Source organism: Sciurus vulgaris, assembly GCF_902686455.1.
Source record: "Sciurus vulgaris genome assembly, chromosome: 11".
Taxonomy (NCBI): Eukaryota; Metazoa; Chordata; class Mammalia; order Rodentia; family Sciuridae; genus Sciurus; species Sciurus vulgaris.
The window spans coordinates 37,084,539-37,106,922 of NC_136472.1; the positions used below are offsets into that span (position 1 = coordinate 37,084,539).

Below are 22,384 nucleotides of genomic sequence, written 5' to 3' on the forward strand. Positions count from 1 at the left end.
TTGCTGATCTTAGCAAAAGGGCAAACTTTTTAGAGAAAGGCATTGACTTGGTGGATCAGGGGCAAATGGCAGATGGTTAGGGGAGAGCGCTCTAAACTGAATTGCAGTTGACCCTTCGGTGGTCACTTGGCAGAGTTATCTTCCTGAGTAGCCCAGGCAGGGCTTTCTAGGAAAATCACTTTTGGCTGCAGTATCAGAGGGCCTGCTTGGAGAGGGAAGTCACCGGGCGTGGCATGGAGGTCATGGGCTTTGGCAGCAGATGGACTGAGGTTTGCATCAGCACTAATAAACTATGTCACATGGGACAAGTTACTTAACCTTTATCTTTCTTGTTTTCCATCAATGAAATAAAGAGGATTTAAAAAATCTACCTTGCTTTCGTTACTTATTAGTTGTATTAGCTTTGGTAGATCAGCTTTAAATGAGCCTTAGTTTCTCGATCTCCAAAATGGGCAGGACAACTCCTCTCTCTGAAGGAGTGTTATAAGAATGAGATGAAATATAAATGGCACACAGTAGGTGCTTGATTAAGTGTTAGAGATTACTGTTTTAAGCTACCTCTCATGCTTTTGATGGTAGGCGGGACATAAATAATAAGAATGTACATACAAATAGATTGAAATAGAAAACATCTGTGTTGAATTTACCTGGGGACATTGTCACTGTCATTTCTGCCAGGATCTCACATCCTAGAAGGCAGAATCCTTTCATAATCCAATTCTGTCTATCAGTGTAGTGTTGTCATTAAGCAAGTCAGTCCTGGAGTCCACTACCAAGATCAAATCACAGTACATCAACTTTCAAGCCTTACTATTTTGAGCAATTTCCCTTTCTCTCTCTTTCTTACTCGCTCTCTCTCTCTCATTGTTGCTTTTCTGTTTCCTGATCTCTAAGATAGGGGTGATAATTATATTTGATATAGAGGTAATGTTTAATTACCTGAGATAATGTGTGTAAAGTGCCTAGTATGGTACCTGGAACAAGGTGAAGGGTCTAATAAAGGTTAGGCATTATTACTAGCTAAAGTCTTCTCTGTGCCTCAGGAGAGGGTAGAGGCAGTGGAATGTTGGAACCTGCTAATACTGGCTCAGGAATGCTGATTGTGTGTATGTTTTTCCAGGTCTACATTCAGTGATGTCACATTTATAGCTTTAAATCGATCACAGTGGGAGTGTTTACACCATGGAAGCTGGAAAACATGACAACTCACACCCTCTCACCTTTTTCTACCCCAAACTAATTGTTAAACATGTACCAACACACACACACACACACACACACACACACACACACACAAACACACAGCTACAGAGAACAGGGCTCCTGGTCAGGTCCAAGCACACGCACACACACACACACACACACACACACACACACACACACACACACACACACACAGCTACAGAGAACAGGACTCCTGGCCAGGTCCAAGACTGGCACCTCATCAAGCAGATGGGGAGAGGCTGATCCTCTTCCTCTCCTGACCCTGTAATTTTCACACCTGTGACAATACATTAGATAACGTATCTGCTGTCATGGGACAATCTCTCCTATCATTTCCATATCTCCCACTTTTTGAATGCTTTCTTTAGTCAAAGTTCTTTACCAGTAAGCACCGAAAACAAACTCTGGCAAACATAAGCAAAATGGGACTTTAATGGCAGGAAATAGGAGTCCTCACAGGGTTGGAAGGAAGTGTGAGGTAAGTGGCTTGAAACACACAGGTCCCAGGCAGCTGTAGAAACTTCTGGTAGTAGGACACGCCCCCACCCAAACTGTCTCCCAGTTGGAATAATTAAGAAGCAAAGTCTTAAGAAGGAACATTTCGGTTTGCTGAGTTTAGATCACATACTCTTAAGCTGTAGTGGCGGGGGGCAACTAGATTTAGGGCACAACAGAATTAACCACGGTTGGATATATTCCCAAGGCAAGCCAGATGTTCTTGAAGAAATGGATGTGGGTAGCCACAACCATGACAAATGTTCACTCTACCGTCTTAGTTCCAATGATGGGAAATGTTTTGTGGGCCCTTTCTGCAAAGGGGATGGTCATGTGAACAAAACCTCACTCGCGTGGTCTTTCACAGAATGTGACAGTAGCATGGTCATGTGAAAACTCCAAGGCCCCCCCAGATTGCAGGAAAAAATGACCTCAAGGGAAGACATCAAGGCTGTAGCCTGAATAATCCCAGAGTTTATTGAGTTCACGAGAGTGCACTTCACAGAGCGGTCTCCATGGGGCATTCTCCTGGGAAAGACTGAAGAACTCAATCGGCCCTTTTCACCTCCAATTTCTCCCGTTCCTGCCCAGGGTGATTAATGCGAGGATGGCTTTGATGACAGCCCGGCAGAATCCCCAGGGATCTGTAATCTTGGGATGGCATCACAGGACAATTTGTTTCCTCCCAGGCCTCCTGCACGTTTCTACAGGCACCAGCTAAGCACGGGGAGCGGGGGAAAGTCTTTTGAAGCCTGTCAGAAGCACTGCTCGTCCTGGGAGTGCTTTGCTAGTCTGAATTTCTCTTTCCTTCTAGTCCACATTGTGATCCATTTCGGCGGTTTTAACCTCTTTTATTCATCCTTCTTTTGTTTGTTTTGCTTTTGACAGCTCTGTACATGATGGCCTCGATTCTTTGACACTATCTGGACACAACAGAAGGTTTCTGTGGCCTTTTTTATTTGTTTATTTTTGAAGGAATCTGCTAGGAGATTGGTACACAGAAGATTCAGTAGCAAACCTTAAAAAACACATGGAATCTGCTTTGGACAGAAGGGGTCATGGGAGGAGATCAATAAATAAGCTTCTCCTGGACTACTGATACAACAATGTAACAGTCTTGGTGCTTTCAATGGGATTATTCAAAACAGCATATTTCACTACATAACTACCTTAAAATTGGGTGGGCATGGGCAGAAAAGAAGCCATTTAATCTGGCTGTGCTTCCACTTCTGTTTTGTGTCCTTAGTAATTAATATAGAATATTTACTGAGGCCTTCCTAGGTGCTAGGCATTGTTCTAAGTGCTTTATATGTGTTGACCTATAAAAGATCATTTTTATTGTCCTATTTTCAGATGAGGAAACTGAAGGTCAGAAAGCATAAATAACTTGCCCAAGGTCACAGAGTTAGAAATCAGAAGTGCTAGGCTTTGAACCCAGAGATGCTCCCCTAGAACTCAGTTGCTTATTACCATGCTATGGTGTCTTCCTAAAGGGCCCTCTGTGCCTGGCACTTAGTACCTGCTTTCCTTTGCAGCCTCAAACCCTGCCATCTCCTCCGGAACCACACTGTCTGATTGCACTAGCCTGCCTCCATTTCTGAACAGCAGGTTCCTTCTTTCAGGCTCTCAAACATGCAATTCTTCTGATTGAAATGTTCTCCACCCCTTCTTCTTCCCTCTATGCTAGTGACTATTGCTCACCGCTCTGGTCTTTGTTTAAATGCCATATCCTTCAACCTCAGTGTGAGGTTGTCCCCTATTAACGCTCTTATAGGGCCATGCATTTTCCTGTCATACCATTTATTACAGGAATGGTTTGCTTAACGTCTGTCTCCTCTACCAGACTACTCTAGAAGATCAGTAACTATGGCTTTCTAGTTAACTGACTTGTCCCCAGAACCTAACACAGTTCCCAATCCAAAGTAGGCAGATAGGAAATATCTGTGCAAAGAGTAGGTAGGCTCATTGTTTGCTCAAGAAATGAAGGCTTTGCATAAAGCAGAAGAACCAAAGATAGGGCTTAGGATGCTAACCCCACTGTTCCATGAATTCATGCCGTTATACCATATACCCAAAGGGTGCTGTTCAAATCATGTAAGAAGAGACCAGAAATTATTGTTTTTTGTTTTGGGTTTTGTTTTGGGATACCAGGGATTGGACTCAAGGATACTCGACCACTGAGCCACATCCACAGCTCTATTTTGTATTTTATTTAGAGACAGGGTCTCACTGAGTTGCTGAGGCTGGCTTTGAACTCTCAATCCTCCTGCCTCAACCTCCTGAGATGCTGGGATTATAGGCATGTGCCACGGCGCTTGGCTCAGATTAATTACTGTTGATTTTATGCTGGATAACTGACCCAAGAAACTTCCTGCAATGCCAGGTATTAACTTGTTAGCTGTTAGATCATGGGATGGCATTGTAGGGGAGGGGTTGTTCAGTTTGGGTTTTAATGATGAGGTGCCTGACTCAAGAAATGAGAACATCTTGGGAGAGGTTGGTAATGAAAGAGGCACTTTGGCGACGTGGAGTAGTAGATATTTGTCAAGTAAGCAGAAGTATTTCAATAGCCTAATAGTCATACGGTTATGTTGGCTAACATAACTGTATTGGTACATGCAACACATACCTTGACCATGAATAATCACTTGAAAATAACCCAACAAGGATTTCAAACAGAGCGCCAACTTCTGAATCGCTGATCAGAATCATTACAATAATTTTTATGGCATGAGTCATGCATCCAGGATCATAGTGTCAGAAAAGACACATACTTTATATAGAGTTGGGTCATGAATATTATATCATAGGGAGACTTTGGATGAGTCCCAGCAATGCACAGGTGGCGAAGAAGGAGCCCACACAGCAACATTTCTTGGACGTCTTTTATTTGTTCAATGCCTTGAGAAGTCAAAGACGCTTAACCTCTTCTTTCATTAGCATTTTTTAAAATTTCGCTAATAGGTCACTAGGGATGGGTTCACTAAATGATGAAACCCAATGTGCCTGCCTATGGAAATGCAAGGCTGAGATTCAGTGTTCAGTGATGGCAAAGGCTTTGTTTTCTTTGGAAGGTTGGCAGAGGGTGGTCTTTGGTGTCAAGGGACAAAGATCAAGTGGTGATAGTTGGACTTGGCATAGTTGAGAGCTGCCAGAGGCAGGAAGCTGACTGTAAATGAAAAGCAATTTTCCCTGGAGTTACTTGACCTTTCTTTAATCCTAAATGTAACCTGCAGAGGCAATGGCTCTTTTCTCTGCACTGTGGCATCATTTTGTGGGCTCTGATGCTGATTGAAGGTCAAGTTGAGGGCTCTATGCACCAGAGGCAAAGGCTGCGCCTTTGCCACTCTCCCACATGTGATTCTTTTTAACAATCCCTCCCCTTTCCTCTTATTCCCAATCTTTTCCTTTCTTTTTTCCTTTTAATCATTTTCCTGGCTCATACCTCAAATTTGCCAGTGGCAAACAGAACAGAATTTGTTGTTGACTCCTGGGTCACTTGTTTCATGGATTACTTCAGGTCAAATCCTATTAGAGTAAATGTCTCCACTATGGGGAAATCTCTGAATAATCAAACAGAGCATCTAATCCTCAAGTAAGGGCCAGTTTATTGAATGCAGGGTTTGAGAGCAGGTTCAGAAGGAGCTCAGGTGGACTTTGTTTCTAGCAATAAGGCAAACAACATGACCTAAAAACCTTCCTTCTGTAAAACACCTATAAATGTTTTATAAAATATAACAAACATCTTTTTAAATGCATAGCTGAGCTCATAAAAATGTAGGAAAATCCCCAGGGGCCCAAAACAAAGAGACAACCAAAAGCAGAGTGATAGGTGTGAACTGAAACTGGGACTGCCCTGATGTATGTGTGTGTGTGGGGGGGGGTGGGCGGGGGGGGGGCACATGCAGGGGTGTGCCCTGATCTTAGAAATCAGACTGAATTTAATGTGCCCAGCTGGAGGGAAAGTTGGTTATCTTTCTAAGGACTTCCCCTAACCCAGGACCCTCAAAGGAAAAAGCAACCCCCCAGCAAAGGGAGATGTGAGAGGAGATTGCTTGTCTTAGCCTGAACTCTTGTTAGGAAAAATAAAAGTAACTGGGGAGATTCCTCCTTTGTTATTATTCCTCCACATTTGTTATTTAAATTTGTATTACCTACTAGGACCTCAACTTCCAAGCAAAATGATTAATGTACAAGTGAAGCAGCTTGGACTTTAATGATGAGGTCCCTGACTCAAGAAATGAGAACCTCTTGGGAAGGGCGTGTCTTCAACCCAAACAAACTAGGACTCTCACAGATAAAATCCTGCCTGACCATGAGTTGACAAAATACAAAATCTCCATGAACCAGGTTGTTGTATTTAGAAAAACAAAACAAAACAGGATAACCAGTTAACTTTGGATTTCAGATAAATAACAATTTTCTACATAAGCACACACCAAATATTGCATGCAACATGCATGTACTAAAATCTTTTTCATTGTATATCTGAAATTCAGTGTTGACTGGGTGTCCTGTACTTTATATAGTGGGATTAGACTACTCCAGATCTTCAGGTACCAGGGTAATCAGATATATACTTGTAAATGATTGGATTCATTAAGGAAAGTCTTGAAAATATGGGGAAAGGAGAAGACAGTATAAAATATGACCAGGAATTCTTGGATAAAAGAACCACATAGGACTTTTGGAAATTTAAAAAGTCATTAAATTTAAACAGAAAACAAAGCAAAACTTCAGGGATGAATTACACAACAGCTTAGATACTTGGAGAGAGAACTGGTCAACCAGAAAACAGCTTTGAGCATCCAAAGGGCAATAAAGAAAGATACAGAGAGGGAAAATACGTGAGAGAGGATGGGCCATGGAGGACTGAAGGCTAATCTAGCATATGCCCAATAATATTTCTAGAAAGAAAGAATAGAAGGAATAAGAAAGAGAAAATAACTGAAGAGACAATGATTGAGAATTTGTCTAAAGTGAAAAAAAGAATGAATTCTTGGATTTAAGAAATACATTACTTTCCTATCAGAAATGAAAAAACTAAAACCCATCTATAAACACTTCATAATGAAGTTATAGGACAACAAAGACAAAGACAAGATCTGGAAAAGAGAAAAATTAGAAAAGACTAATATAAATTAGCTTTCACATATCAGAGAAAACATTGGGCCTTTGGTTTTTTGTGTTTGGCTTATTTCACTTAGCATGATATTCACTTAGCATGCTATTCTCTAACTCCATCCATTTGCCAGCAAATGTCAGAATTTTATTCTTCTTTAAAACTGAGTAATGTAGGGCTGGGGAGATAGCTCAGCTGGTACAGTGCTTGCCTTGCAAGCACAAGGCCCTGAGTTCAATTCCCAGTACTGCAAAAAAAAAAAAAAAAAGCAAAAAACAAAAAACTGAGTAATATCCCATCGTATGTATATATACATACATACATATATATATATATATATATATATATATATATATATATAAAACACATCTTTATCCATTCATCTGTTGAAGGGCATCTAGGTTGGTTCCATAGTTTAGCTATTGTGAATTGAGCTGCTATAAACATTAATGTAGCTTTGTCACTGTAGTATGCTGATTTTAAGCCCTTTGGGTATAAACCAAGGAGTGGGATAACTGGATCAAATGGTGGTTCTATTCCAAGTTTTTTGAGGAATATCCATTCTGCTTTCCATAATGGTCACACTAATTTGCATTCCCACCAGCAATGTATGAGTGTACCTTGACCCTACAATATGTTTAATTAGATAAATGAGAGATTATGTATGATCTATCAAAATGGATAAATGCATTCTACTGTCATGTACAACTAATTAAAACAAATTTAAAAAATTAAAAAAAGAAAAGTCTAATATAAAAAAGGAAAAGAAAAAAGCAGAAAGGAAGGAAGGAAGGAAGATAAGGGAGAAAAAGTCCAACCTACTCTGGTCCTAGACACACCTGACAGACGTGTCTTGATGTCACAGCCCCCTTCTTCTAGCCGTAGGTGCAGTTGACTTAATCCCTGGGAGCTGTAGTTTCCACATCTGTAAAAGAAATATTCAGTCTATATACAGCAATGCTAGTCCTCATAACAACCTTGCAAAATGCCTAATATGTAGCCTTGTTTGTTAGTATGTATTCAGCAAAAGAAGATATTAATATTATTGACAGAACTAATTTCCTCATGAAATTAATTCCTACCATACGCTACCCATGCAACCAATCTCAGGATGATTAATATTTAAATATTTGTCATATTGCAGAAAGATAGCATCCTTGTTGGAACAACTTAAAACTACCACTGTCCCCTCAGTTCTCCAAAACAAACCATGGAGACTCCCAGCAGTCTCACTAGCAGAACATCCACAGGTTATTCAGGAACTACTTTTTTGTATATTCCTTGTCTTCAAGATTTCCCTCAAAGTCAAGACTAAACACTGGCCAACTTGTCAGCCTTAACTTTCTTTTCAGATGAGCTTACAAAGTCCTACCATTGCATTTTCCTCCCATGGATTGCATTTATCACACCTTGCTTCTGCTGGATAGCTTACTGTCTTCCCCACAAGACACTAAGTTCCTCAGGGGCAAGCTCCTTTCCTATTTGGTTCACCACCTATTTGGCCTGAGTCTTTGTAGGAGACACCTAAAAGGTTACTGAATCTATAATCAAGGAAATAAAACTGGAAGTTAGGGATAGAATGCATCTGTGTAGATATGGTACATAATACAGCATTTTTCTAGAGGTGAAAAGGGCTCTAGAGATCATGTTGACTTTCCGTTGCTTTTCCAGATGAGGGAAATTCAAAGTTCATCCATTTGTCTGAAGGTCTGGGGCTATTAAAAGGTGGAATTAAGACTCAAATTCAGTTCTGCGTTTCCAAATAATATTGCTTTACCTTCTCCATGTTGCTGGGTGACCTAGCCCAGGGCCATGGAAGGCAGAGAAGCTGGACACAAAAGGACACATGCTGTGTGATTCCACTGAAATGCAGTTTCCAGAATAGGCAATTCATGGAGACAGAAAGCAGATTGGAGGTTACTAGAGGCTAGGGGAGGGAGAAATGGGGAATTGTTACTTAATGACTATAGTATTTGGGGGGAAATGATAAAAACATTTCAGATATAGAGTGGTATTATTGTGAGACATTGTGAGTATCCTTAATGCCACTGAATTATACACTTAAAAAGATTAAAATAATAAATTTTGTGTTACATATATTTTACCCAATTTTAAAAAAAAAGGGTCATAGTAAGCTGTGGTATTCGCTTAAACGGAACTCTCCAGGTCATTTGCATGGTAGCTGTGGTATTTGCTTAAACTGAACTCTCCAGGTCATTTGTGGAATGGGGATAAGGTGTTTAATGAAAAAAAAATTTTTAAAGTCATTGTAAGGAAGGTGTAAAAACAGGCAGAAACAAATATATAGCATAGCACCATTAAATTAACAGTGACACTTCTCTATTATTAACCCACAATTTCTCAGCAAAGTAAAATCTATAAGCTGGTACTGGAAAAATGCCAGTTTCTATAAGCTACTTAACTTTTCTGCATAGGGTATAAAATAACTGTGAAAACCATAAAAGATACCATATGGCACTCAAGAAAATGGAAAACGGAGTTCTTTTTTGTGTTTGTTGTTATTCAATGAACAATTAGTTCTCTGTTCTCCTAAAAAAAAAAAAAGTGCCATTAGAGAAAAATTCCAAAATTGTCAAAAAGACATATCTGAAATGGAAATAAAGGGAAAAGATAAATAAAATAAGCATTCATTTGCTATATTTGGTGGAATCCTGCAGAGAAAAGAATTCCAGCTAGGCAGCATTGAGACATAGTTTATTAATGCAGTTTTCCCCACAGCAGGACACAGAAAGAGAAACTGGTAAAACAGTCACATTAAAAAATTATGACTTTTACGTCTGATCTTTATGAATACACAGAAAAGAAACTGTCCTCTGGAGTCGTCCTTGGGCTGTGTTGAAGCAGAGATGCAAAGAATTATTATTATTATTTTACTACAAAGCATTAGTTGCCCACCTGTGGTTGGAACAGACTGAAAGTTACTTCCCATATTGAGGGTGTTGTTAAAGTATTTGTAAAAAGACTCAATTAAGATTTTTTGAGTGGTTCTCCCAATTACATTTTGAATAACGCACTTTGGTCTTTTGTTTTTAGAGTATTCAAAATCGAAGTCTGTTTGTAGTCTCTTCAGGGAAAAATTGTTGTGGGTGGTAAACTGGTTATAAATGGAATTTCCCTAAAGTCTGAGAGCTGGAAGGGAGCTTGCTGATTATCTGACCCAGTGTTTTGCATAATATAGGCTGTGCCCCACCGATGAATCAATTAGTAGGGTCACAATTAGCATTAGGAAATACAGGAAGAGTTGGAATAGAGTAAAATTGGATAAAAGAGAAAAAGTGTTTTACACACAATTTTGTTTCAGTTATGTAAGTGTATAAGTTCTGGGTTGCAACATAAAGTATGTGTCATCCTTTGGTTTCAGGTAAAAATGTTGGAAATTACCAGTCTAATCTAACACCATCCTTTTCCAGGTGTGACAACTGGAGCTAGAGAGGGGACATGAATGACTTTTGCATCACATAGTTAGTCAGAAGTAGCGTGGGTCTCCTGATTCCCAGTATCCTTTCCACCCTACTCTACTCATCCCAATTAGCTTGGAGGTGGGTGTCCACCCTTGCCCTGTGGATTTCTATACCACATTGGCAGAGGCGTTCCATTCTGTTCTGGGGCATTTCCTGTCCTTCCGATCAACTGGGCTACCTTTCCTTCTTCTCTAGTGCTCCTACCACCCTCTACCATTTTGGAATCAGTGGTTCTGTGGAATGGAGCAAGTATGTAGAGGGGCAAATGATCAGTACCCAGGCTTGAATGATCCATGACTCATGGGTAACTCACAGTAGTTCAAGAGGTTGCAAAATTCCATAGCTCACTGCTCCCTGAAGCTGTTGAACCACATGAGAATTAGAATTACAGCTTCCCTGTGAAAACGCAGGCGGTACATGAACGACTCACACAGAGGGCATTTGCAGAAACAAGACAACCAGCTGACAATTTTGGGCTCTAGGTAATTCTTGCCAGATCCAAACACTCTGACTGGTCTTCCTGAGCCAAAACAGAAGCATGGAGTCAGTGTTCTATAACTGCCGTGATAGAGCTGGATTGTGAAAGAGGATCCTGCCTGGAATTCAGGAGAAATGATCTGCCCCACCAATATTTATATTGCAAATACCATGTGCCAGGCACTCTTTTGAGAATATTATAAATATTTACTCATTTAATCCATATAATCAACCTCTAGGCTTTAGAGGACTTGCCTAGCTACAGTTGTAGCCAGAAGGTTGAAAAGTGTTGAGATGTGTTAAAATAATTTGTTTTTCTTTCTGATTTGAAGACAGGAGGGTGAGCATGTTTAATAGAGTTTAGAACTGTGTCATTGACAGAGTGAATTAATCAATAGTCAAATCCAGGGAGAAAAGGTCAACTGCCTACTTTCTCTTGGCAGAAGGAATTAGGAAGAGGATTGTTCTTGCAAAGATTCATCACTTTTTGATGCTTTCCAGAAGTGGTGATGGATTTGCAAGGAGCCATTTACTTTTTTTTTTTTTTTTCTCTTAAATCTCCCTCATGTATTTATAGCATAGCTGTCCTGGTGCTTGGGGTCTGGTTGAGTCCTGAAACCACCCATATAAGCCAATGTGGAGATCAAACCTGTTCCCTTGGCTTAATGAACCAATTCCTTCCATAATGCTGGAAGAGGGTCCTCAATAAATAATTTGCTGAATTAATTTATTACTACAGATCTAAAACTGATCCTGGCCTTGGAAACAGCTAGATTTGGTTTTGATGAAGAGCATTAGTAAAAGTTTACTGAAGCATAAGAAGGGCAAGAATTTTTTTTTTTAAGAAGAATCTGAAGTGACTCTTTTATGCATCTATTACACCCTTGTATGTTTTATATATTAACATTTAAATCCCACAATACTCTGATCGAATCTACATTTCACAGATGAGGGAACTAAGTTAAATGACCTGCTGAAGGTAAAATAGGTGAGGGGCAGAATTCAGAATATAGTCTGCCTGCAGAACCCATTACTCTTTGCAAATCGAGCTGGAGCCTGAAAGGTTTGGGTTTTCTTTTCTTTCCCCTTTGGAAAATGATTTGTCCCCAGCAGCATTCACTGACCATGACAAACTTTAATTGATCTTTCCATGCCACAGCTCTACCTATTATCCACGAGGAATAGCAATAGTTAAAAACCCTTCTTTGTAATTAAGACCTGGTTCCTTTAACAACTCCACCATGTAATTAAACTTATTTCTCCGACAGGCAGATATGGTTCACTAAAGAATTTGAGAAGAGTTGTTTAAATTATGCTGTTTCTTGCTCATGGTTAACCATGGTCAAGTCTGGGCTTGGAACTGAAGGATAGGAAGAATGTAGAGAATGTTGCTGGTCCAGAACTCACCAGTGCTGGAGCTTTATGAGAGTCAGGGTGCATTTCCTGTGCAATGTGTGAAACTTCTAACTTATTTCTGCTCATTGTTTTCCTCGATGAACATGTTGGGTAAAAACACAGGTTGTTGAAAATTTATCTTTTTTCTTAGAGCAGCCTCTATTAACGTAGGCAGCAAATTCCATAGTTATTAATCATCAGAAATGGAAACTGTTTCTTTTTGAAAGGTGTAATTATCAGAGGTCTCATAATGTCTTAAACAAGATATATTTGCCATTATCAGTACATTCTGTGACTATCCTGTGAAAAAATTTGGCTTACATCACAAATAGTTTATGGACTATATTTTTTTTTTTCGTCAACTAAAATTTGGCTTAGCATAAGGCATTGAAAACATAGGGTAACATTAAATAGTTAAATTACATACTAAGTTATAGTACAGAGAAGGGGACCCCTGCAGAGACTTAATATCTTTGTGAATCTATAAAACTCTAAATTTACAAATTCAAGTCAAATAAAAACAACTTTTTAAATTATAACTAAAAGTTGCTTTGATTTAAAAGTTTTAAACAAAAAAGAAGAGGCAAGAACACTTAGGTCCAGATACCAAATAAAATGCCAAAATAGAACCTCAATGGGCTATAAAACAAACAAAACCTAACCCTCTCCATAGGACAAAAAAAGCCAAAAACATTCTGTTCGCAGTCTCCTAAAAGTAAGGATCCAAATGTCAGGTTCAAAGTACTGTGCACTTTCTTGACCTCACAATGGCTGCTCTGAAGGGACTGTGTAGTAAGTACCAGAAAATCAGTACAACCTCTTTGAGAACCAGATGAGTCCAGATGTTGAAGATTATGGTCTCCTGAATGCAATGGAATTTATGCCAGGAGATTAAAGAGAAGAATTAATTTATGACTTTCTCTACCTGTTTGCAATATGTGCTCAGTTTATTATCTGAACACATTGTGATGCACAGTAATTACAATGCTGAAAACAATGTGCAGCGTGTGACCACAGTAGTTAAGTTTAAGAAGGGGGTTATTTGTCATATTTTAGTCCACACATCTGGTTCTACCATGTTTACCAAATGATTAATATAGGAATGTATTACAGTGAAATTCTTTCATATTAGTTTTATTTACCAGGATATAGAACACTTTCCCCCCATATCTCTCCCTACCTCCTCCCACTCTAGGCTGAACTCAAAATTCCAGCACTAGCATTCATCTGAGTGAGGACAGGGAATGAGCTCTTGTCTTTGTTCAATTCTGTATAAGTTTCAGTCACAAATGGAGTGGATATGCATCCTTTGTTTTAAAAAGCACATCCACACGGGAAAAGGCCTAAAGCTTATTCTGAAAGCAGATGGAGCATCAGATACCTCAAACATAAAACCACCACAGGAATTAAATTCTAAATCTTAAACTCCCTTTTATTGAAATATAAGTTTGTTTAGTATATTTACACCACAATTTATGCACATATATACATAGAAAGCAAATTCTATCAAATAAAAAAAGTTTTTCTTAATAAAAAATTAAAATAAAAACAAAGTAAAGTGCATGGAGCTGATTTTTTCTTCTGGTGAACATCGTCATTGTCAAAATTTTGGTCAGTTGGGAGGGGCAGGAAGAAGTAATTCGTATTTGACTCAGTGCATTCATAGCCTTCAGGCCAAAATAGAGTTCAGGAATGAGTCAGACAAATTGTCAGGGTCTGCAGGACTCCCCAGGGTGTGGAGGTCTTGCTCTCTTTGTCCTATCGGGAGGGAGCTGTCCCCGGGCTCTGAACAGTGATCTCACCATCGTGGCGCTGGAACAAAGGCAGAACACAGGAAGGGGGCTCCACCAGCCAATGTCACAGCCTTGCTCCGGGGCCACCAGCGCAGCGTTTGGTAGGAAATTGCAGAATTAGCTGAACCGCTCAAACGGAAGTTTTCCTTTTTTGGAAAAGGAAGGGGGGGGGTGTCCAAGAACTGGGTTCATCTCCCACAGAGACCGTCACCCGGGGAACAAACCCCAGCAGCCAGTTTCTTCGGATCCCGTCTCCGCTCCGGCACAGGAAAGAATCCTTTTAAAAGCTGGGTGGAGGGAATGTTACACTTCTCGCCTCAGTGAGTTCGCCCTCCTAGAACTTTGAAAGGAAAAAGCGTGGGATTAAGGAAAAAAAAAAAAAAAAAGAGGGCAGGTGGGTGAAGTACAAGTTTTTAGACACCTTCGCGCTCAGGTCACTGGCTGGGCGTTGGCTCGCTGGTCCCACGAAGTGGCAGGGAGCGACAACCCTTCCCCCATTATCCACACCCCAGTCCCGGTTCTTCTGCTCTTCCTCAGGGTGATGCTAAGTTCCCGGCCGGCGGCCGTACTTGGCCTTGCAGTGCAAAATGTGCTTGGCGAGGAAGTCGAGGCGGCGCTGCAGTAGCTGAGCGTGGGGGTCGGCGAGCGCGGCCAGCTCCGGGAAGCGAGGCTCGTGGCGCCGGTAGAGGCGCAGTAGCCGGGCCGCCGCGTCCTGACCGCGGTGCAGCTCCAGTACGCGCCTCGCGGTCCGCTCGCGGAACACACACACGGACTGCAACAGCGGCTCGTTATACTTGTCCCACATGCCTGCCACCCGGTAGCCATGTACCAAGCCCGCCTCATTGTCCAGAAAGACCAGCGCCCCGCCGGGACCGCGGTGCAGGTTGCTCGTGGCGCGCTGCATAACGCGTGGGTCCCATTGCAGGCTGAAGAGGTTGCTTACAAGCCTGTCGAAGTTGGCCGTCAGGTAGTCGAAGAGGATCAGGTCGGTCCATTGCACCAGGTCCACCAGCTCCGCCTGGCTGAGGTTGGCCAGCTCGCCCCCGACGTCGCGCAGGGGCCGAAGACGGCCGTCCTCTGAGCGCCAGGGCGCTGGCACCACCACGTCTGTGAGGTTGGGCAGCCAGCGCGTCAGGCTCACAACGCTGCCTTCGGTCCAGTGCGCGGCGCGCAGTTCCTCCTGCACCTGCGCCCACTGCGCGCCCCGAGCCTCCACCCGGGCTAGTGCCAACGGTGGCACGTGGCTCTGGAGGCCCAGAAGGCGCGCCAGGTAGTAAGACAGGGCCTCACCCTGGATCTGCTCCGGGTTGATGCCGTAGCGCACGCAGGCGCGGGTGCCGTCGGCAAAACGGGCCAGTCGGTTGGAACTGCGTCCGCAGCCCCCGCGCTCCAGGGCCACCACCCGGGCTCCGCGCGCCGCCTCCAGCCACGCCGCCGCCTGGGCCTCGGAAAAGCCCCGGGGCACCTGCTCCTCCAGGCCGCGGCTCCAGAAGACACCCCCGTGCACCACCCGGCGCTCCGCCGGCCCGGGCCGCCCAGCTGGCACGTGCTGCCTGCGCTCGCCTGGGTGCCTCCCGGGCGGGCCGTCCGCGCCGGCCGCCAGGGTGAGCAGCGTCCTGAAAGTTCTCAGGGAGCCGCCGCGGGCGTCCCACGCCAGGGGCGGGGGCAGAGGGAAGCGGGGCGCGGGCGCGGGGCCGCCTCTCCGGGCCGGACGCTGGGGGAGTCTGTCTTCGGGCGGCCGGGAGTCTGGCAGCTCAGTCCGCGGCGGCAGGAGCCCGCCCCACAGCGTTAGCAACGAGCCCAGCGCCAGCAGCCAGAGCCCCGCGGTGGCGGCGGCGCTCCGCATCCTCCTCCCCATGCTCCCGCGGCCGCGCCGGTGCCGCCGCCGCCGCCGCTTCAAGCCGAGCCCCGGCGCCCGGGTCGGGGCGGCGAGGCGGGCCCGGCAGCTTGTTGGCTCCGGGGCTTCGGGCGCCTGAGCCTCATCGCGGCCGCGGGGCGCTGCGGGGCTCTGTCCGGCGCTCTGTCCAGCGCTGGGAACTCGCCTCGCCGCCGCTTCCCAGCTGCTTTTGTATTTCGCTGTGAGACCCTCCGGCGGGCGCGATTCACAGGCGCCCGGACCACGTGGGAGCGAGGGGGATCCCCCTCCCCCTCCTCCGCCGCCGCTCCCCGCCCCCCGCTCCCCCGCCCCTTCCTCTCCTCTTCCCCTTAAAGCGGCGATGGATCCTTCCAGGAGGGAGAGGTGGCCCCACACTCGGTCGGGTCTTAGGGGCCAGAGGAAGCTGGGTTGGCTGCGCCCGCGCGGGGGCGTCGGAGCGGGCGGCGCGAAGCTTGACTCGGCTGGTCTGGAGGGACGCGCCCCTTGCCCTCGCTGGGGGCAGGCGGGTGGACGCCCAGTCCTTTGGCTTGGGGCAGCGTCTGATCCACAAACTTCACACAGCCCCCACCGCGCTCCCGGCTCTACCAGGCGAGGATCAGGGCGGGTCCCTTTGCTTTCTTCAGTGTGATTCACGCTGCCTTATGTAAATTCTCGGGAATTTATCGGAGCCACAGAGGCTGTGACTCCAGCCAGGAAAGGAATCTTTTGTAGCCCACAACTTTCAACCAACACCCGTCTCTCGAGCACGCTCTCCCCACCGGTCACTGTGGACTCGAATTCTGAGTTTGATTCCCTTGCCTTTCCAAGGGACTCCGGGAATTAAACCTCTTGGTACACCTAGGCCAGCTCCCTTGCACTTCTGCATCCAGTCAACAAAGCCACTGCCCTTGGCTGTGGTCTGGAGCGGTAAAATCCATAGATCCAGGTCTCAGTGATCAGGTAAAAATCCCATTGAGAACTTCAGATTGACAATGCATCATAGCCTGGGATACCACCTCGTGCTGGGGAGAGGGGTGTCAGGTATGGCTTCTCTGAAGAAATAAATGAGACTGCTTTGCCTGCTGGGGAACTGAGGCACTGAGTAGGGGTGGAGCTTGCTCAGGATCTCACAGTTAACAAGTGGAGACACTAAAAGGCAAACCTAGTCTCTGGGCTGTATGTCACTTGATTTTCTCTCTTTTAAGAAAGTTATGCATTTGACTTTATTATATGTTTATATAACTAATAGAATATATATGTATATATACCTTATTTTATACTTCAACTCATTGTCATTTTAGTTTGTCACTTTATTCCCTGGCTGTGATTTTCAATTAAACAAATGAAAACCAAACAAGAACACCATTTTGCATTTGATCTACCAGTTTAATCATTTAAAAGAAAAAGTAAGGGGGGGGGGAGTTGGGTTAGCCCACCCAAAATTCTCTTAGAGGCAAACTGGCCTTCTCTTTTCCCTCTTTGCATCCCAGTGCATCTGGGATCTACACATTAGAAATTCCCAAGTCACACACCTGGTTGAGGATGTGGGGGTGGAATCCACCTCCTGAAAGCCAGAGTTTTAAATGTTTCCTTACAGGTGTTTCTTTTCCTCCTTTCATTACCCCATCAGGTGTACTTGGGGGATTGTCAACTGTACTATCTCATCAGCTGGCAGCATGTGTATTTTATTCTCCAAAGAATGAATGTCCTTGAGTTGTAGGGCAGAGACTCTAATATTTGTGGCTGATCCTAAGCATCAAAGAAGCTACATGTGGAGAGGTAAAGTCCACAGATCCAGGTCTCATTGCTCATGTAACATTTGGGTCTTCCAACCCTGACCTAGTACAATGCCTTTGTGTGTTTCAGCAGGTGTGGTAAGTACATGTGACTGACGTATGGGATCTTTGTTGAACCTGTTCTGAACCACGGTCATGCCTTTTTATAGCTCTTATCTGATGAAGGGATTACAATAGCTCCCATATGGATACATCAAATATATTAATTCATTAAAAGATACTATATTCCTTCCTTCTGCAAGCTCCCTCCTCTTAAGTTTTCCTAGAGGGCAGGGACTATCTCTTGTAATTTTTTTCTCTTACCACCTAACATAGTATATTACACTAAATAAGCATTCAGTAAATTGAATTTAATTTTTTGTCTTTTGGTTTAACTTCAACTGGGAATTTATTTTTAATGCTGTGCTTTCAGCATGAAACTATAAGCAAGATCTCCACCTTGTGGACATAAGTAGAACGTCATCTAATTAGCAAAAAGTACATTTTAACTGGAAGATTAATTAAGTTAAACTCTGAGAGTATTAAGTGGCTACTATGGCCCAAACCACGTCCTAGGGGCCATGGGGAAATCCAGTGTAGTTGGTGGCTCTGCCTTTTTGGCTGTTAACACAAGCTATAAATAATAACTACAAGGGAGCCTTCACCGTAGACTGTATAGGGAGTATCTCTTGTCCATTGTTTTATGGATGTCTGGGCACAATGCCTGGCACTTAGTGGGTGTTCAATAAAATTTGCTGAATAAATAATTGGAATACTAATGAGATGAAGCTTTGCAAGTGGCATGGATCAATTTTTTTTAACACCTTACTGCTAAAGGACACGAAATAAGAACTTAATCTTTTTTCTCACACATTTCTTTATTGGTGCATTATAGTTGTATAAATTATGGGATTTGTTGTTACATATTCATACATGCACACAATATGACAATATAATTTGGCCAATACCACTCTCGAGCTCTTAAGAACTTCAAAGGAAAAAACATTGGCGAGGGCTTTGCATAAAGGATATAGACAGAAGCACATGACTTTCATCCTGTGATGGATGGCTTCAAAGCCAGACACCCCAAATTCCAGGGTCTCCTAATCATATTACTTGTACTGATGAAGAAATGGAAACCTAGAAAAGTTGGTTAAGATCTACACCTCAGAAGTTGGACTGACTTTATCATTGAGTGGCCCTTTGTCTCAGCCCTAGGACTATATGCACCATGGAACAGAACTGGATGTACTGACAGAAACAAGTTCATTAAAATGCGGAATTATAGAAAGCCAAAGGAATAAGCCTAACCACACTTACCCTGCCATTTACAGTAGTGTGACCTTGGGTGTGTTACATAACACCAGAGTGCAATACAGTTTTGAAAGAAGGTTTGATTTATGTTAGATGGTGTTTAAAGACATCCTTTCATTTGCCTGTTGGACTAAAGAACTCCCATTCTTTACTTCTCAGCCTGAAGACACCCCCAAACTTCAATGGAGGCCAGGCCATGGAGGCTAGGATGCATAGATCACCATGCGTATAATCTGAGACTTTCCTGCCCTCTGGCAGTTGCTTGGGGATGAGGTGCTGCTTACCTGTCCCTAAATGGGAATTTATTTGCACCTTTAAGACTTTCTTAATATTCCTCAAGAGTTTCTCCCCAAGCCTAGACCTCCAATATCTTCAAACTTGCCTGCAGTCCTGTGTGAAAAATGATCCAGCTCATATAACAGTGTCTCCCAGGGAAGGGGTGGGATGGCGATTGAGTGTTGGGAGCTGGGGAAGAGGCTTGAAGTTGGAAGATTTTCCAAGTCTGGCATTTCCATTTTCTGACTTGTTCCTTGGGCTAGTTTTTTACCTTCTTTGAGTTTCAATTTCTAAACCTGAGAAATGAGGATAATAAATCCTACTGGATTGTTTTGCAGCTCAAATGAAATATTAATAGTAACCATAACAACAGTGGCAGCAAACACCTATTGAGTGATCATTATGGAATTGGTGCGGAACTAAGTCCTGCATGCGTTTTATTCCATTTAACCCTCCCCACAAGTATTATCATTGTCCCCACTTTACAGATGGGAAAACTGGAGCTTAGCAGTGACCAACCTGAGGTCATTTGGCAGCTAAGAGACAGGGTTGAGGTTCTAGAACCCTTTGTAAATTATAAACTGCTAGGGCAATGTCAACTATAAAAAGTATTGAATTAAATCAAAGTAGATTAAAATCAGATGAAATTTTGCTTTGTAATGTGCTCTAGGGTTGCTATTAAATGAAATGGTTAAGAGCATGAACTCTTAAGCCAGATTATCTGGGTTTAAAATCTAACCCTGCCACTTACCAGTAGTGTGACCTCGGGTGTGTTACTTAACCTCTCTGTGCCCCTGTGTACTCAGCTGTAAAATCAGTAATTATAGTACTACTCACATTACCAATAATAAATATGATATCAAATGGCCAATAGTAATTAACAGTGACAAATCTTGTGGATTATCATGATGATTAAATTAGGCCATAGATTAAGGTGCTTCATAGGTCTCCTGAGTGTTCAATGTTTTCATGGTTTTTACCTTACTGTCTCACTGTTCCATTGCCCAATTGGAGATCTTCTCCTATTGCCTCCACCAAGCCTCATTGGGCCTAGAGAGGCCTAGCAGAGGTATTATTTCAGCCCATGCACCTCCTTTATGCCCCAGCTGGCATCTTCCCTGATGATGTTGTGGCTTTTTCTCCACTGAGCTGGATCATCCAGCCCTACTGGGTCCCCAGTGTGACTCTTGTTAACAGCCCAGAGACTCCAGTCAGCCTCAGGCAGCCAGTCTCTGGCTCCCTCTCACTACGTTTCCTTCTTCATCCCAACCTGTTCTGAGTCTTCCGAGTTATAACCCTCCCAAAGAGAGAGGTCGCCAGGAGCATCCTTCTCAATGCTTCTGCAACAGAAAAGAGAGGGAAGCAATGCCAAGAGGAGTACCAGAGTCCTTCACGCCGACTGTGATGTCTGTGTTGGTCATTATGATGACCTTGAGCGGCTCTCTAACCCTCTGGGCTACAGTTCCATTATTTAGGCCTTCCTATTGTGGACTGAATGTTTGTGTCCCCACCAATTCATATGTTCAAATCTAACCCCCATGGTGATGGTATTGGGAGGTGGGGCCTGTGGGAGGTGATCAGGATTAGTTCCCTAACAAAGGGCACCCCATGGGCTCTTTCTGCTGTGTAAGGATGCACAAGGGGACTGCTGTCTACAAATCTGGGAGAGTACCCTCAAAAGGCACTGAATCTGTTGGCACCTTGATCTTGGACTCCCCAACCTGCAGAATTGTGAAAAATAAATATTTGTTGTTTAAGCCACCCAGGCTATGATAACCTGTTATAGCAGCCTGAACTAAGATATTCCTTATTTCCCATTTTCTCTCCCAGTAGGGTATATTGTTTTTCTGCTTGGGAATCATTTTTCTTTTCTTGGTGTCTTTCTTTGACCATGATCTGGGGTCTTCTAAGAATTGCTTAACTGATCTCATCTCCCATATGTGGTCTTCAAGGATGTCTGTGAGTGTGTGAGTGTGTGTGTGTGTGTGTGTGTGTGTGTGTGTGTGTGTGTATGTGTGTGTGTGTGTGTGTGCATTAGTCTTCCCTTATGCACAGGGGACATGTTCCAGGACTCCCAATGGATGCCTGAAATCATGGATAATACCAAACTCTATAAATACAATGTATTTTTCTGTATGCTCTGCTGTGTTGTTACTTAGTACCAGAGTTAATCATGTTTATGCCCTGGATTATATTAATCCATGTTTTATCCCCTGATGCCTCCTTTGCATCAGTATTCATGAGTTTTGGAGTCATTATTAAGTAAAATGGGTTATTTGAACACAAGCACTACTGTACTGTTAATCTGAGAACTGAGAAGGCTACTTTTGGGTGGGTAGCATTTAAAGCATGGATACACTGGACAAAGGGAGGATTCACATCTCAGGCAGGAAGGCATGAGATTTCATCAGACTACTCAGAATGGCACACAATTTAAAACTAATGAATTGTTTATTTCTGGAATTTTCTATTTAATATTTTCAGACCATGGTTGATTGAGTGTAACTGAAACCATGGAAAATGAAACCACAGGTGAGGGGAGACTACCGCGCATGCCTGGTTCCAGCTAAATCCTTTGGGTAGCTAGAAGGAGGTCAGGAAATGTAAGAGTCTTTGAATGCAATTAACCTGTCTGCTTGAATGAATCCCACTTTTAAGAACACATTGTATTTCTGGAAAGAAAGTCAAGGTTGACATGAGCTCTTTCAATTATGGTGAGACTAACATTTTCGATTCTCTTTATTCCATGTAGCTCTCTTTTAGACCTGCTTTTGAAGAAGGTCCATGTAGTCACTGGTGTTAGAGACTGGAATCTGAAGATTGAAGCATTGGTGAATTAATTTAGCAAATGTGAGAGCAGGTGCCAACACATATTTGAGTCCTCATTACACAAAATGTTGCTAAGAATTCTGGACTATGCATTGGAGACATGAATTTCTTTCTCTACCATCATTTAGCTAATAGACATTTCTTGTTCCCATGCTAAAGGTCAAAGGTTGGGGCAGGAAGTGATGGGGAGTAAGACTTCCTCTTGTCCTTAGTGTCTGTATCAGGAAACATTAGTTGTCCTCTCTTCTTCCTCTACCTGCCCTTTCTCCTTCTTGGTAGCTCTCCACCTTCCTTCTCTGAGCCTTGTGGAAGCCAAGTCTTTATTGAGCTAAACCATTCATGGTGCT

General features: G+C 43.2%; 1 protein-coding gene across 1 annotated transcript; it reads right to left on the minus strand.

Annotated features, from left to right (window-relative positions):
* Nucleotides 1-13,601: 13,601 nt before the first annotated feature.
* FJX1 (four-jointed box kinase 1) lies at nt 13,602-17,299 on the minus strand. Its single transcript, XM_079103953.1, has one exon. It carries the CDS (start codon nt 15,844-15,846, stop codon nt 14,533-14,535), a length of 1,314 nt encoding a protein of 437 aa, XP_078960079.1. The 5' UTR covers nt 15,847-17,299; the 3' UTR covers nt 13,602-14,532.
* Between the last annotated feature and the right edge of the window lie 5,085 nt (nt 17,300-22,384).

What these genes read in the sequence shown, in the direction of transcription:
- FJX1 (XM_079103953.1), bottom strand. Translation starts at nt 15,846, where the DNA reads ATGGGGAGGAGGATGCGGAGCGCCGCCGCCACCGCGGGGCTCTGGCTG.